This window comes from Mus musculus, chromosome 2 (genome assembly GCF_000001635.26).
Source record: "Mus musculus strain C57BL/6J chromosome 2, GRCm38.p6 C57BL/6J".
Classification (NCBI taxonomy): domain Eukaryota; kingdom Metazoa; phylum Chordata; class Mammalia; order Rodentia; family Muridae; genus Mus; species Mus musculus.
Window position 1 is genome coordinate 125,879,962 of NC_000068.7, and position 14,855 is coordinate 125,894,816.

General features: G+C 39.0%; 1 protein-coding gene across 8 annotated transcripts in view; it reads left to right on the forward strand.

The window, feature by feature from the left end:
- Window positions 1-14,855, forward strand: part of Galk2 (galactokinase 2) — a 125,190-nt gene that overhangs the window by 20,853 nt on the left and 89,482 nt on the right. For all 8 annotated transcript variants that reach the window (NM_175154.3, XM_030252060.1, XM_006500153.4 and 5 more), the window contains 2 exons: window positions 7,903-8,026; window positions 13,392-13,482. In NM_175154.3, coding sequence (NP_780363.1) covers window positions 7,903-8,026; window positions 13,392-13,482 — 215 coding nt within the window. The remainder of the gene's footprint in view (window positions 1-7,902; window positions 8,027-13,391; window positions 13,483-14,855) is intronic.

Consider the following 14,855-nt stretch of genomic DNA (forward strand, 5'->3'; position numbering starts at 1 on the left):
CCCCTCAGCTCCTTGGGTTCTTTCTCTACTTCCTCCGTTGGGGACCCCGTGCTCAGTTCAATGGATGGCTGAGAGCATCCACCTCTGTATTTGTTAGGTACTGGTAGAGCCCCTCAGGAGACATCTATAGCAGGCTCCTGTCAGCAAGCACTTGTTGGCATCCACAATAGTGTCTGGGTTTGGTGACTGTACATGGAATGGATCCCCAGGTGGGGCAGTCTCTGGATGGCCTTTCCTTCAGTCTCTGCTCTACACCTTGTCTCTGTAACTCCTCCCATGGGTATTTTGTTCTCCATTCTAAGAAGGACAGAAGTATCCACAATTTGGTCTTCCTTCTTGAGCTTCATGTGGTCTGTAATTGTATCTTGGGTATTCCAAGTTTCTGGGCTAATATCCACTTAAGAGTGCGTGCATACCATGTATGTTCTTTTGTGAGTGGGTGACCTTACTCAGGATGATATTTACTAGTTCCATCCATTTGCCTAAGAATTTCATAAATTCATTGTTTTTAATAGCTGAGTGGTACTCCACTGTGTAAATGTACCAAATTTTCTGTATCCATTCCTGTTGAGAGACATCTGGGTTCTTTCCAGCTTCTAAATATTATAAATAAGGCTTCTATGAACATAGTGGAGCATGTGTCCTTATTACAAGTTGGAACATCTTCTGGGTATATGCCCAAGAGTGGTATTGCTGGGTCCTCAGGTAGTACTATGTCCAATTTTCTGAGGAACAGCCAAACTAACTTCTAGAGTGGTTGTACCAGCTTGCAATCCCACCAACAATGGAGGAGTGTTCCTCTTTTTCTACATCCTTGCCAATGTCTGCAGTCACCTGAGTTTTTGATCTTAGCCATTCTGACTGGTGTGAGATGGAATCTCAGGGTTGTTTTGATTTGCATTTCCCTGATGACTAAGGATGTTGAACATTTCTTTAGGTGTCTCTCAGCTCTTTGGTATTCCTCAGTTAAGAATTATTTGTTTAGCTCTGTACCCCATTTTTAATAGGGTTATTTGGTTCTCTGGAGTCTAACTTCTTGAGTTCTTTGTATGTATTGGATATTAGTCCTCTATTTGATGTAGGGTTGATAAAGATCTTCTCCCAATCTGTTGGTTGCTGTTTTGTCCCATTGACAGTGTCCTTTGCCTTACAGAAGCTTTGTAATTTTATGAGGTTCCATTTTTTTCAATTCTTGATCTTAGAGCATAAGCTATTGGTGCTCTGTTTAGGAAAATTTCCCCTGTGCCCATGTGCTCGAGGCTTTTCCTCATTTTCTCTTCTATTAGTTTTAGTGCATCTGGTTTTATGTGGAGGTCCTTGATCTACTTGGACTTCGAACAAGGAGATAAGAATGGATCGGTGCCACTTGTTGAAAATGCTGTCTTTTACTCACTGGATGGTTTTCACTCCTTTGTCAAAGATCAAGTGACCATAGGTGTGTGAATTCATTTTTGGGTCTTGGATTCTATTCCACTGATCTACCTGTCTGTCTCTGTACCAGTACCATGCAGTTTTTATCATAATTGCTCTGTATTACAGCTTGAGGTCAGGCATGGTGATTCCACCAGAGATTCTTTTATTGTTGAGAATAGTTTTCTATCCTAGGTTTTTTGTTATTCCAGATGATTTTGCAAATTGCCCTTTCTAACTCAGTGAAGAATTGAGTTGGAATTTTGATGGGGATTGCATTGAATCTGTAGATTACTTTTGGCAAGATGGCCATTTTTTACTATATTAATTCTGCCAATCCATGAGCATGGGAGATCTTTCCATCTTCTGAGGTCTTTCTTCGACTTTCTTCTTCAGAGACTTGAAGTTCTTGTCATATAGATCTTTGCCTTGCTTAGTTAGAGTCACATGAAGATATTGTATATTATTTTGACTATTGGGAAGGTTGTTGTTTCCCTAATTTCTTTCCTAGCCTGTTTATCCTTTGAGGATAGGAAGGCTACTGATTTGTTTGAGTTAATTTTATGTCCAGCTACTTTGCTGAAATTGTTTTTCAGGTTTAGGAGTTCTCTTGTAGAATTTTTGGGGTCACTTAAGTATATTATCATATCATCTGCAAATAGTGATATTTTGACTTCTTCCTTTCCAATTTGTATCCCTTTGACCTGCTTTTATTGTCTAATTGCTCTGGCTAGGACTTGGAGTACTATATTGAATAGGTAGGGAGAGAGTGGGCAGCCTTGTCTAGTCCCTGATTTTTAGTGGGATTGCTTCAAGTTTCTCTCCATTTAGTTTGATGTTGGCTACTGATTTGCTGTATATTGCTTTTACTGTGTTTAGGTATGGGCCTTGAATTCCTGATCTTTCCAAGACTTTTATGATGAAGGGATGTTGGATTTTGTTAAATGCTTTCTTAGCATCTAATGAAATGACCATATGTTTTTTTTCTTTGAGTTTGTTTATATATTGGATTACGTTGATGGGTTTTCATATATTGAAGCATCCCTGCATCCCTGGGATGAATCCTACTTGATCATGATGGATCATCATTTTGATGTGTTCTTGGATTTGGTTTGCAAAAATTTTATTGAGTATTTTTGCATAGATATTCATAATGGAAATTGGTCTGAACTTCTCTTTCTTTGTTGGGTCTTTTTGTGGTTTAGGTATCAGAGTAATTGTTGCTTTATAGAACAAATTGGGTAGATTTCCTTCTGTTTTTATTTTGTGGAATAGTTTGAGGAGTTTTGGTATTAGGTCTTCTTTGAAGGCCTGATAGAATTCTGCACTAGACCTATCTGTTCTTGGGCTTTATTTTGATTGGGAGACTATTAATGACTGTTTCTATTTCTTTAAGGGATATGGGACTGTTTAGATCATTAATCTGATCCTGATTTAACTTTGGTACCTGGTATCTGTCTAGAAAATTGGCTATTTCACCCAGATTTTCTAGTTTTGTTGAGTATAGGGTTTTGTAGTAGGATCTGATGATTTTTGGATTTCCTTGGTTTCTGTTGTTATATCTCCCCTTTCATTTCTGATTTTGTTAATTTGGGTACTGTCTCTGTGCCCTCTGGTTAGTTTGGCTAATGGTTTATCTGTCTTGTTGATTTTTTCCAAAGAACCAGTTCCTGGCTTTGTTGATTCTTTGTATAGTTCTTTTTGTTTCTAATTGGTTGATTTCAGCCCTGAGTTTGATTGTTTCCTACAGTCTACTTCTCTTGGGTGTATTTACATATTTTTGTTCTTGAGCTTTCAGGTCTGCTGTTAAACTGCTAGTGTATGCTCTCTATGGTTTCTTTTTGGAGGCATACCAAGCTATGAGTTTTCTTCTTAGCACTGCTTCTTTCATTGTGTCCCATAAGTTTGGGTCTGTTGTATCTTTATTTTCATTAAATTCTAAAAAGTCTTTGATTTCTTTGTTTATTTATTCCTTGACCAAGTTATCATTGAATAGAGCATTGCTCAGCTTCCATGTGTATGTGAGCATTCTGTTGTTTTTGTTGTTGTTGAAAACCAATCTTAATCCATAGTGATCTGCTAGGAGGCATGGGATTATTTCAATCTTCTTATATCTGTTAAAGTCTGATTTGTGACCAATTATATAGTTAATTTTGGAGAAGGTACCATGAGGTGCTGAGAAGAAGGTATATTCTTTTCATTTAGGATGAAATGTTCTATACATGTCTTTTAAATCTATTTGGTCCAAAACTTCTATTAGTTTCACTGTGTCTCTGTTTAGTTTGTGTTTCCCTGATCTGTCCATTGATGAGAGTGGGGTGTTGAAGTCCCTCACAATTAATATGTGACGTGCAATGTGTGCTTTTAGCTTTAATAAAGTTTCTTTTATGAATGTGGGTATCCTTGCATTTGGAGCATAGATGTTTAGAATTGAGAGTTCTTCTTGGTAGATTTTTCCTTTAATGAGTATGAAGTGTCCTTCCTTATCTTTTTTGATGATTTTTGGTTGAAAGTCAATTTTATCCAACATTAGAATGGCTACTCCTGCTTGTTTCTTGGGACCATTTGCTTGGAAAATCGTTTTCCAGCCCTTTACTCTGAGGAAGTGTTTGTCTTTGTCACTGAGATGTGTTTCCTTTAGGCAGCAAAATGCTGGGTCATGTTTATGTATCCAATCTGTTAGTCTTTGTCTTTTTATTGGGGAATTGAGTCCATTGATGTTAAGAGATATTAAGGAATAATGGTTGTTGCTCCCTGTTATTATTGATGTTATTTTTTGTTTGTGTGGATATTTTCTTTCAGGTTTGTTGAAAGAAGATTACTTTCTTGCTTTCTCTAGGGTATAGTTTCCCTCCTTGTGTTGGAGTTTTCCATCTATTATCTTTTGTAGGGCTGGATTTGTGGAAAGATATTGTGCAAATTTAGTTTTGTCATGGAATATCTTGGTTTCTCCATCTGTGGTAATTGAGAGTTTTTCTGGGTATAGTAGTCTGGGTTGGCATTTGTGTTCTTTTAGTGTCTGTATGAGATCTGCACAGGATATTCTAGCTTTCATAGTCTCTGATGAGAAATTCTGATAGGTCTGCCTTTATATGTTATTGACTTTTTTTTCCCTTTACTGATTTTATATTCTTTCTTTGTTTAGTATGTTTGGTATTTTGATTATTATGTGATGGGAGGAATTTCTTTTCTGATCAAGTCTATTTGGTGTTCTGTAGGCTTCTTGTATGTTCATGGGCATCTCTTTATTTAGGTTAGGGAAGTTTTCTTCTATAATTTTATTTATTTATTTATTTATTTATTTATTTATTTATTTATTATATGTGAATACACTGTAGCTGTGTTTAGACACTCCAGAAGAGGGCATCAGATTTTGTTATGGATGGTTGTGAGCCACCATGTGGTTGATGGGATTTGAACTCAGGACCTTTGGGAGAGCAGTCGGTACTCTTAAACACTGAGCCATCTCACCAGTCCCTTCTTCTTTAATTTTGTTGAAGATATTTACTGGCCCTTTAAGATGGGAATCTTCACTCTCTTCTGAACCTATTATCCTTAGCTTTGGTCTTCTCATTGTGTTCTGGATTTCCTGGATGTTTTGGGTTAGGAGCTTTTTTTTTTTTTTTTCCATTTTCCATTTTCTTTGACTGCTGTGTCAATATTTTCTATGTTATCTTTTGCACCTGAGATTCTTCTGTCTCTTGTATTCTGTTGGTGATGCTTGCATCTATATCTGCTGGTCTCTTTTCTAAATTTTCTATCTCCAGTGTTGTCTCCCTTTGTGTTTTCTTTGTTGTTTGTATTTCCATTTTTAGATCCTGGATGGTTTTGTTCAATTCCTTCAACTGTTTGATTGTATTTTCCTGTAATTTTTAAAAGGATTTTTGTGTTTCCTCTTTAAGGGCCTCTATCTGTTTACCTGTGTTCTCTTGTATTTCTTTAAGGGAGTTATTTATGTCCTTAAATTCCTCTATCACCATCATGAGATGTGATTATAAATCATAGTCTTGCTTTTCTGGTATGTTGGGGTAACCAGGGTTTGCTGTGGTGGGAGAACTGGGTTCTAATGATGCCAAGTAATTTTTGTTTCTCTTGCTTATGTTCTTGTGCTTGCCTTTTGCCATCTGGTTATCTCTGGTGTTAGCTGGTCTTGCTGTCTCTATCTTTGGCTTGTCCCTACTGCAAGCCTGTGTGTCAGTACTTCTGGGAGTCCAGTTATCTCCAGGAAGAATTTGGGCATGGAGAGCTGTGGTACAGGGTCAGCTCTGGAGTGCAGACAGAGTCCAGAAGGATCCTGTCCCCACCTGATTCTTGGTTCCTGTGTCATGATGGCTCTGTGAAGGTCCCTCTTGGGCCAGGAATTTGCAGGGAAGTGGTAGTCTTACCTGTGCTAGCTGGTATGTAAGCACTCCTGAGAGACTGGCTCTCTCCTCGAAGTATTTGTGTGTGTAGCACTGTGGCACAGGATCAGCTCTGGGTGCAGACAGAGACTGGAACCTCCTGTCCCAGGCTGCCCCTAGGTTCCTGTGTCCCGAGGGTTCTGGGCGAGTTCCTCTGAGCAGCAGTAGTGGTCTTACCTGTACTCTCAAGGCTGTTTGCACTCCTGGGAGGTTTGCTCTCTCCTGGTGCTATTTGGGTATGGAGCTCTGTGGCAGAGGATCTGCTCCAGGTGGAGACAGAGACCTAAAGGCTCCCTTAGTTCCTGTGTCTGTTAAATACATTTTTTCCCTCTCGGCAGGCTGCCATTCATGCTGGAGCCTTCCAGCAGAACTGGCACCCTAACCTCATATTTAATCATGTGTTTCCTGCTTAGCTCATATTCCTGTCCTCTTGATAATTGGGTAGAAAGATAATTCTGTAGATGAGATCTTGACCTGTGATTGTTAATTCATACATAAGCTTTATTATCTTTTTCTAAAGAGAACATGAACCCAGAAACAAAAGCCTTGTCAGCTATAACAATATGTGGAAGAAAAATAGAATTATGAGACTGTATTGTAACCTGCTAATTTCTTGTTTCCTTGCCAGTTAATATCTGCCAAAGGGACGATGAGATATAAAAGCCTGTGCCAGGAAAACAAAAGCTTCTTAGCCACAGTGAGATGTTAACCAGCTTGATAATTTACAGAGCCACATGATGTAAATTTGGAAAATGATTATTGTTAATTAAAATTATAAAATTGGAAAAACAAGTCTAAGATACAAAGAAGCCTCTAAATTAACAAAATCTAATTACTATGGTTAGCAGAAATTCCTGAATCAAAATGTTTAGTAAAAGGAAACTGAGTATCTGTCCACCTAAAGTGTTTTACTTTCTATTAAACGTGATCATATTTTTCCTGTGTGTTAACTGTACATGCAAAATTAATGGGAATGAGAATTTATTTTGGAGCCAACTATGAGTGACATGGCTTGGAAACACAGATACAGTTTACTCTAAGCTCACAGTTCAACATGGAAACAGTCTGGATACGTTTTATATTAACCGAACAAGGAAACAGCACACCAAGACACATTTCAGATACATCAGTGAAAATATCAGGCAGGTGTGTAACTCTTGTGGGAAATATTAAAAAGAACAGCAAGTTCCTGCACTACACCCAGCTACTTTCTGCCCTGGAGGCAGTCGGCGGTCTCAGTGCCTCTGTCTCTAAGCTAGCCTCCACAGTGACTGATCGTGGTCTTCCCAGCTCCGGTTTGCTTGTTCAGTGCTGTCTGTACCCTCTCAGCCATAAACCCCCTGTGGTCAGTAGTCCCATATTCCAGTATTCCAGTAAAACAATACTCAAGAAGCTTATAATTAACCAGTCAGATTAATAAACCAATAAATTCTCAATTCACAATTTGCCCAAACAATAAATTCAGCACCAGTTGATGATACAAGCCCACCTAGATTAGACAAATTATTTCAATTATTTTATTCCTTATGATATTTATAGCTACTTGTGGCTATTTAAAGCTACATGAAATCTGGATCATCTTCCTCTTGCTCCATCTTTCCTCCTTCTCCCTCCCTCTGTTTCCTTTGTCTCCCTCTCTTCAACTCCTTGCTCCACCTCCCCTTTCCCTGTCCAACCACAGGCTTCTTGTTGTATTAATAAAATTAATTGGATAGGGAAAGTCCTGCTACAGGTAACAGCAAGGTAGAGAAGTCTCAGTTCTAGGCAGCAGATGTTACCTGATAGCACTGCTAGCCTTTGGTTGGTGAAGGATAGAGGGTCTGCTCGAATATTCCAAAGGATTTCCCAAGTGGCTGTAAAGATACATAGAGCACTGTGTAATGGGGGCCTACTAAGGGGGCTAAGGATGCTTGAGATCACCTGACTTACAACTCCCTGGATTCTACAGTCATTGAGTTTCCAATCAGTCAGTCAGCCCTGAAGCTCCCTCTAAGCCTGGCTTCTCTCTAGCAACTGTTGTTCACAGAGCTTAGCTGAGTTTCTTTTCTTTCCTATGCTAACACAGATAAAGCCTGCTTTTTCTCTTGTGTAGGTGAGCACATAGATTACTGTGGATATTCCGTTATTCCCATGGCTGTGGAACAAGACATGTTAATAGCTGTGGAACCTGTGAAAACACACACTCTCCAACTGGCTAATACAGACCCCTTGTATCCGTGAGTATTTAGGATTGCTGGTGGGTACAGAATGTGTGTGTGTGTGTGTGTGTGTGTGTGTGTGCGCATTCATGCATGCTTGAGTGCATGCATAAGCATGCAGTAATGGGTTTTAAATGTAGATAAGCTCTAGGAAGAATACCGGATTCCAGCTAACTCATCTACCTGATTGATATTTCTTGCCTGATGTTTACTGGTGTCCTAGTCACTACTTACTGTGTGTCACACTTACCAACCAGCAAGATGGCTCAGGGCTGTTGAATGCCTTTATCTTATTTGATCTCCAGAAACCCACATGATAGAAGAGAGTCCAGTCCTGCAGGTTATTCTCTGATTTCTACAGTTGTAGCATGTGTACAATGCCTACACTCTTTCTAACATATATACAGTAAATAAATAAGTGAATTAATAAGTGTAAAAAAGGAAGCATTAACTGGAGAGTTATAATATACTAGGCACTGTTATACAAACATGAAAATAACTTTATTCTTGCCCAGACATTATGGATTATCTGCTAAGATAACTGTCTTAATAAGGTCACCTGTATGCTATCTGTCCTTCAATACTATGGCACTGTCTAATTCTCTTGTCAGAGAATCTTACCATGCTGCACAGTCATGGCTTACATACCTGTATCCCTCGGTAGGTTTAAGCTGTATGGTTTTATGTTGTGATGTCTGTTTTCTCCAAAGCCTTAGTCTCAGTATAACACAGTATGAGATAAAATGGATGTTTCTAGTACATATTCTTTGTCGAGTGTTTATTTTTCTATAACGTTAGCAAATCACTTATGTGTATTGAATTGTATTAACTATCTGTTCAGTCTTCATGGTCATCTTTAAACATATGGTGGGTTACTTTGGTGGATTTCCCAATGCTGGGCCAGCTTTGCTTTTTCTGCGTAAGCTTCATCTGTACATTCTGATACCACATAGCAGTATTTTGGTGAGTGATGGCTCGCATATAGGGTGATGGCCCCATAGGAATATATGGGGTTGAAAAACTGCTGCTGCTTCTAGTATTTGCATTTTAAGCCAAGAATTAATTACTACAAAAGAGTTAAACATTTTTTTTAGCAATTAAAAGTTTTATAAATGCTTGTTTATAAAATCTAGAGTCATGTGCAGTAATATCCTTGACCTTCACATTCATTCACTAGCCTAAAACTTTCTGTCCTGCATATACCATTTCCCTTTATGTTAAAGGCCCTATGTCAATGTGCTGGTTTCAACTGCTTACACTTTTTGTTTGGATAGGTTCAGATACACCAGTACTATCATTGTGCTATAGTCAGCTAACATGTTCAGTATTTTCTTAGTCACTGCTGTGTTGCTGTGAAGAGACACCATGACTAAGGCATATTAAAGAAAGTATTTAATTGAGGGCTTGCTTATAGTTTCACAGTGTTAAACTGAAAATACAGGGAGTGTGGGGTCATGAAAGCAGGCATGGTCCTGGAGAAGTAGCTGGGAACTTTACATCTTGATCTATAGACAGCAGATTGGGGGCATAGGGTGGAAAGACATTGGCTCAAAGCCACCCCTAGTGACATACCTCCTCCAAGGCCATATGTACTCCAGTAAGGCCATACCTCTTAATCCTTCCAACAGGTCACCAACTGGAGTTGAAATGGGGGGTGGTGGTGGTATTTACATCAAATCACCACAAGTATAGTAGCATGCTGTATATGTTTGTAATGATGAATATCCCAAATACATAAGTGTGTAGTAGGCTATACCATCTATGTCTGTATAAGTATGCTATACTCTATATTGTTTATACAATGACAATAGTAGCCAATAATAAGTTTCATATACTATATCCCTGTTATTAAATGACATGATTATATTATGTGTTTAATTTCCAAATTACAGAAGAAGACATAATTGTCACATTGTATATTGTAATTCTATTTCTATATCTTGGTTACTGAGTAAGCTGACAGCAAACATGGGGATAGCAGATGTTTCATTTCCCGTGGGTGTATATACCAAACACAAGGATTCCTGGATGATATGCTAGTTCTGTTTTTAATTTTTTGAAGAAACAACACACTGTTTTCCATAATAGTTATGCCAAATCCCATTCCTACCAACAGTTCAGAAGTGTTCACTTTTCTCAGAACTCCACCCACATTTACCATCTTACTCACACCAGATGCCAATTTTGTAAGATTAATACTTTTTCAAGGTATTACCTTGTTTTTTGTATGTGTGTTTCTTATGTTATTGCATTGGCATTATGCATTTGGTGTTATTTGCAGGTTTTTTTGTTTTGTTTTGTTTTACAGCTATATTCTATTAGTTGAAGTATTTGCAGTAATCAAGTGGGACTTGGATGTAGTAGAGATGAATGTGTGGTATAGAACATAATTCCCAGGAACTTTCTATATTTTCCTGAGTGGGATATTAACTGGGAGAGCAAACAGAGGTGTTTGATGTCACTGCTGTACACTGCTGAACTAGCATAGTGTGCTTGAATTTTACCTAATGCAGTTAGGAGATGGATGAAAGCAGCCTAGGAGGGGAGATTAAAGCTGTAAAGTAGAGAAGGGCCAGGAAAACAGCTTAGTGAGGAAAAGGATGTGCCAGCAAACCTGACAGCCTGAGGTCAGTCCTGGGACCCAACATTAGAGGTGCGAGCTGACGCCCACCAGCTTTTGACGTCACACGTGCTATGATATGTGGACACATACACAGAAATACAGATAGACACAGAGACACAGGCACACACACACGAGAGAGAGAGAGAGAGAGAGAGAGAGAGAGAGAGAGAGAGAGGAAAATAACTAATTAATTAAAAAGGTCAGTTCTCTAATCATTAATTTAAGAATTCACCTTAGGGTCTTGGAAGAACAAGAACAAGCCCCATCAAAAATCAGTAGATTGAAAGAAATAATTACAATCAAGGAAGGAATTAATGAAATAAAAATTTAAAAATATAATGAGTTTGTGAAACAAAGTGTCAATTCTTTGAAACAATGAACAAGATCAATAAACTCTTAGCCAAACTAGCCAAAAGAAAGAGAACAAAGGCCCAAATTAATGAAGTAAGAGATGAAAAGGGAGATATGGCAGTAGATACTAGTGAAATTCAGGAAATAGTTGTGATATATTTTAGAACTCTTACATTCTATGATGTTGGAAAATCTGAAAGGAATGAATGAATATGTAGGTGCATATAATCTACTCATATTAAATCTGGATGAGATTAACAGTTTATAGAGATTAATAAACAAACAATGAGATTCAAGCAACAACTAAAAACAAAACAACAACAACAGAAAAACCTCAACTAAACAAACAACATTTTCAATTAATAAAGTCCAGACTTTGGTAAGGCCTGTTGCTGAAGATACTACATACTTGTCACAAGACATAGAAATAGCATTGGTTCTGACCAGGAACCTTCCTCCCTGTTGGCTCACTTTCACAGTGGCAGGAGGTGCTGCGTAGGATGCTAGGGGAGAGCTTTCATCAGCAGTCTTACCCAGCTGGGAACCCTGTGCACGACTGGTATGGGAAGAGATACCCGTGGGTAGAATAGTGGCATAAATAGTATAGGGGTAACCACAGCGGCTCCCTGAGATTATCTGTGGATAATGCAGAAACTCACAGCTGATCCACGGGCAGAGAATAGTGCCAGTGGATAGTACAAATGGGACTTTTGCATCACACTTCCCTACCCAAGGACCATGGCAGAAGAGAGAGCAGGGAGATTGGAAGAGCCAGATGCTGAAGAGGACTGGAGTGAAATGGGATCGTCTTCTGGATGTGACAGGACTGCTGTGCTCAGGAGCACGAAGTAGCTGTACTTGCCTGCATAGGGCAAAGCTAGTTAACATTCTAGTATGGATCAGCGGGCGTGAGCCCCTCCCCCTAACTGAGGAGCTATGGACATCTGATGGTTTCTGGGGAGAAGAGAGTCAATTTTCTTTAAGGATATGGCCCTTGGTAGGTTGACTGTGCTCTATGAATGGCCCCACAGCATGGAATATATGGGGCGCACAAGCTGGACTTGATGGGTTATTAAAAAAGGACACAAAATTAGGTGGGACTGGGGAGGTGAGGGTGGACCTGGGAGGAGTTATGGAGATGTGCGAGGAGGCGAATGTGATCAAAATGCATTGTATGAAAGTCTCAAGGATTAGATATATTACAAACAGTGCAGGTCTACAACTTTTTACCCTTGAACTCCACCAAACCTTTAAAGAAGAGCCAGCATGGATGCTTTCTATTCCAGACAATAGAAAATGAAGGAGGGGGGAGGAGCCCAAAGTGTTAGGGAAGGCATGTGTAGAATAGAGATAGGAACAGAGGAGAGTTAGGCTTTTCTGAGGAATTCAGAGAAGCAGACCAACCTGCTGAACCAGAAACTTTCTAACAAAGTTCCTATTTTCTTCTTCCAATTAGTAAGTGGCTGCTGGTGATACTGAGGTAATGAGTAGACACTATGTAAATATCTTGTTTTCATCAAGGTCTTACTTTAGAGGTCTGTTGATGAAACCACTAGCATGCAATACTTTTAAATTTCCATTATTTCTTCAATATTGGTTAATTGATGTACTTTATTAATTATCCCTCCCTCTGTGTGTGTGTGAGATGTGGATGCATGGCATGCATTCTATAGCACAATTGTGGAACTCAGAGGACAGTTTTGTGGAGTCAGTTCCTGTCTTTCCTCATGTGGGTTCTAGGGATCAGGTTGTTAGCATCTCACTGAGCTTGGCCTTTTATTATGAAAAATAATTTCCCTTTTTCTTCCTTTAGCTGCTTATTCACTTGTAACTTTATATCAGTGTAGACTCACAATAGGTCATGACTCTTTAAAATAAATTTTGTTTGTTATTTATTTTTCTTAAATCATACATTAGATGGCTATCAGAGAATGTGGAGAAAGAGAACTTGGAGACCTTCCATTTCACCAGGGCATCTGTCTGGTAGCAGGCGCAGAGGATAAAGCACTCATGTATTTATACTAGCTAAGAAGCACTAACCTGAAAGGGAAAAATGAGTGTAGATTATGCTGAAGTATGTTGTTTCCTAGATGTTTCTGGAAATAAAAAGGGCCAGTTAGAGGTAGATTGGTCAATAAGGCTACTACAACTTTCTCTCTTGGTTTTTAGCATCTGGAGGTGTCCACTGTTGGAGACTGAGATACACGTTTAAGTAAATAGAAAAGGAGACTCACGTAAATAAAGAAAATGTCTAATTAAAAAAATAAAAGAAGGGGGGGGGGGGAAAGAAAGAAAGGAGACTTGGTATCGGTGTCCTGTCACAAGAGGGCAGCAGTCAGCCATTGATTTGGTTTTTTTTTTTCCTCTCAAGGCGTACAGACTTAAATTAATGTGTCTTGTTTTTTTCAGAGACTTCAGTACTACAGCTAATAACATCTGTATCGACAAGACCAAACCTCTATGGCACAACTACTTCTTGTGTGGCTTTAAGGGAATTCAGGTAAATCGATGCTTACTAGCTGTTGAGATTATAGTCATGTTATTCCAGATTGACTCCCATGTTTTTGGTCTTCTTTTAGTACTGATGCTTTTCTTGTATTTTGCTGACTTCTGTTTCAAGGCCAGGGGCGGGGGGAGGGGATATGATTGCCTCTGGGTTGTGCTCACAGGAGTGGTCATGGTCTTTCTTTCCACTGACTATGCATCATTAAATACACCTTGAAGAGAGATTGTCCTAGTATTTACATTCTGTTCTTGGGATGTACAGGAGTATACTGAAATGGACTTAGAGTTGAGCAGCCATGGGTTTGAATATGGGCATAATCCAGCTTTGTTAATTTGAGTTCAATCTTGGCTTTATCTGTGAAACAATGTCACTGCTATTCAATGAGGAGTGCTTGCAGGGCATCACTTTGCTGGGGCCTTTAGGCATTTGGGGATGGTAGCCAGCATTGTTACTGCTTGTCCAGGTGAGAATAAAAGGGTTGTAGTGAAGGTCTTACTGTGAGTAGTTTCTCAGAAACATTGACTTAATCTTAATGTCATAGCTTCAGTGCTGTGTATAAGACTAGGAGAGTGCGATATTTCCACTTTCTCTCACAGTTAGGAGAGTAGGAAGCACAGAGATAAAACCAATACTTGCTGTTTTCAGAACCACTCCTGTGTTTCTTTTTGTGTTCTTAATTTTAATTTCTAATAATTAAAAACCAATCTACTTATTTTCTTTATATGCCTGTGGGTGCTTTGCCTGCATCACTTGGGTGTCTGGCACCCGTAGAGGCCGAAAGAGGGCATCAGGTCCCCTGGGACTGGAGTGACAGACTGTTGTTAGCCACTCTGTGGGAATTGAACCCAGGTCCTCCTCCTCTAAGAGCAACAGATACTCTTAACCACTGAGCCATCTCTCTAGACCCTTAACTTTTATTTTTTAAATTAACATTCACTCAATAATTATTTTAGTTGTAGTGAGTCTTGTGATATATCATAGATTAAGAATATTAAGAAATATTTTTTTTGTCTTCGTGATTCAAAAGGAAACTAATAAACATACTTTTCTGGTTTTTTTTTTTTTTTTGAGAGCTTATGATCCAAGTGGCCTGGAGGGTACTATCTGAAATTGTCACAAGCTGCTTAGGACTCAGTGACATAGTCTTATAGAAGCCAGTCAGGGTAACTTGGGATGTGTAGTCCTGGGGTGTAACTTGGGATGTGTAGTCCTGGGGGTGTTGTCATGGAGGTCTGGTCTAGGAGTGCAGCATTAATTTCTTGAGAATGTGGCTCTTTTTTCAAGACACATGGTAATAACTTCTGGGAAAAGTTATTGGCCTGTTTTAAATCTTCAAATCATTTGGATTGTCATCCACATTAGTGGGA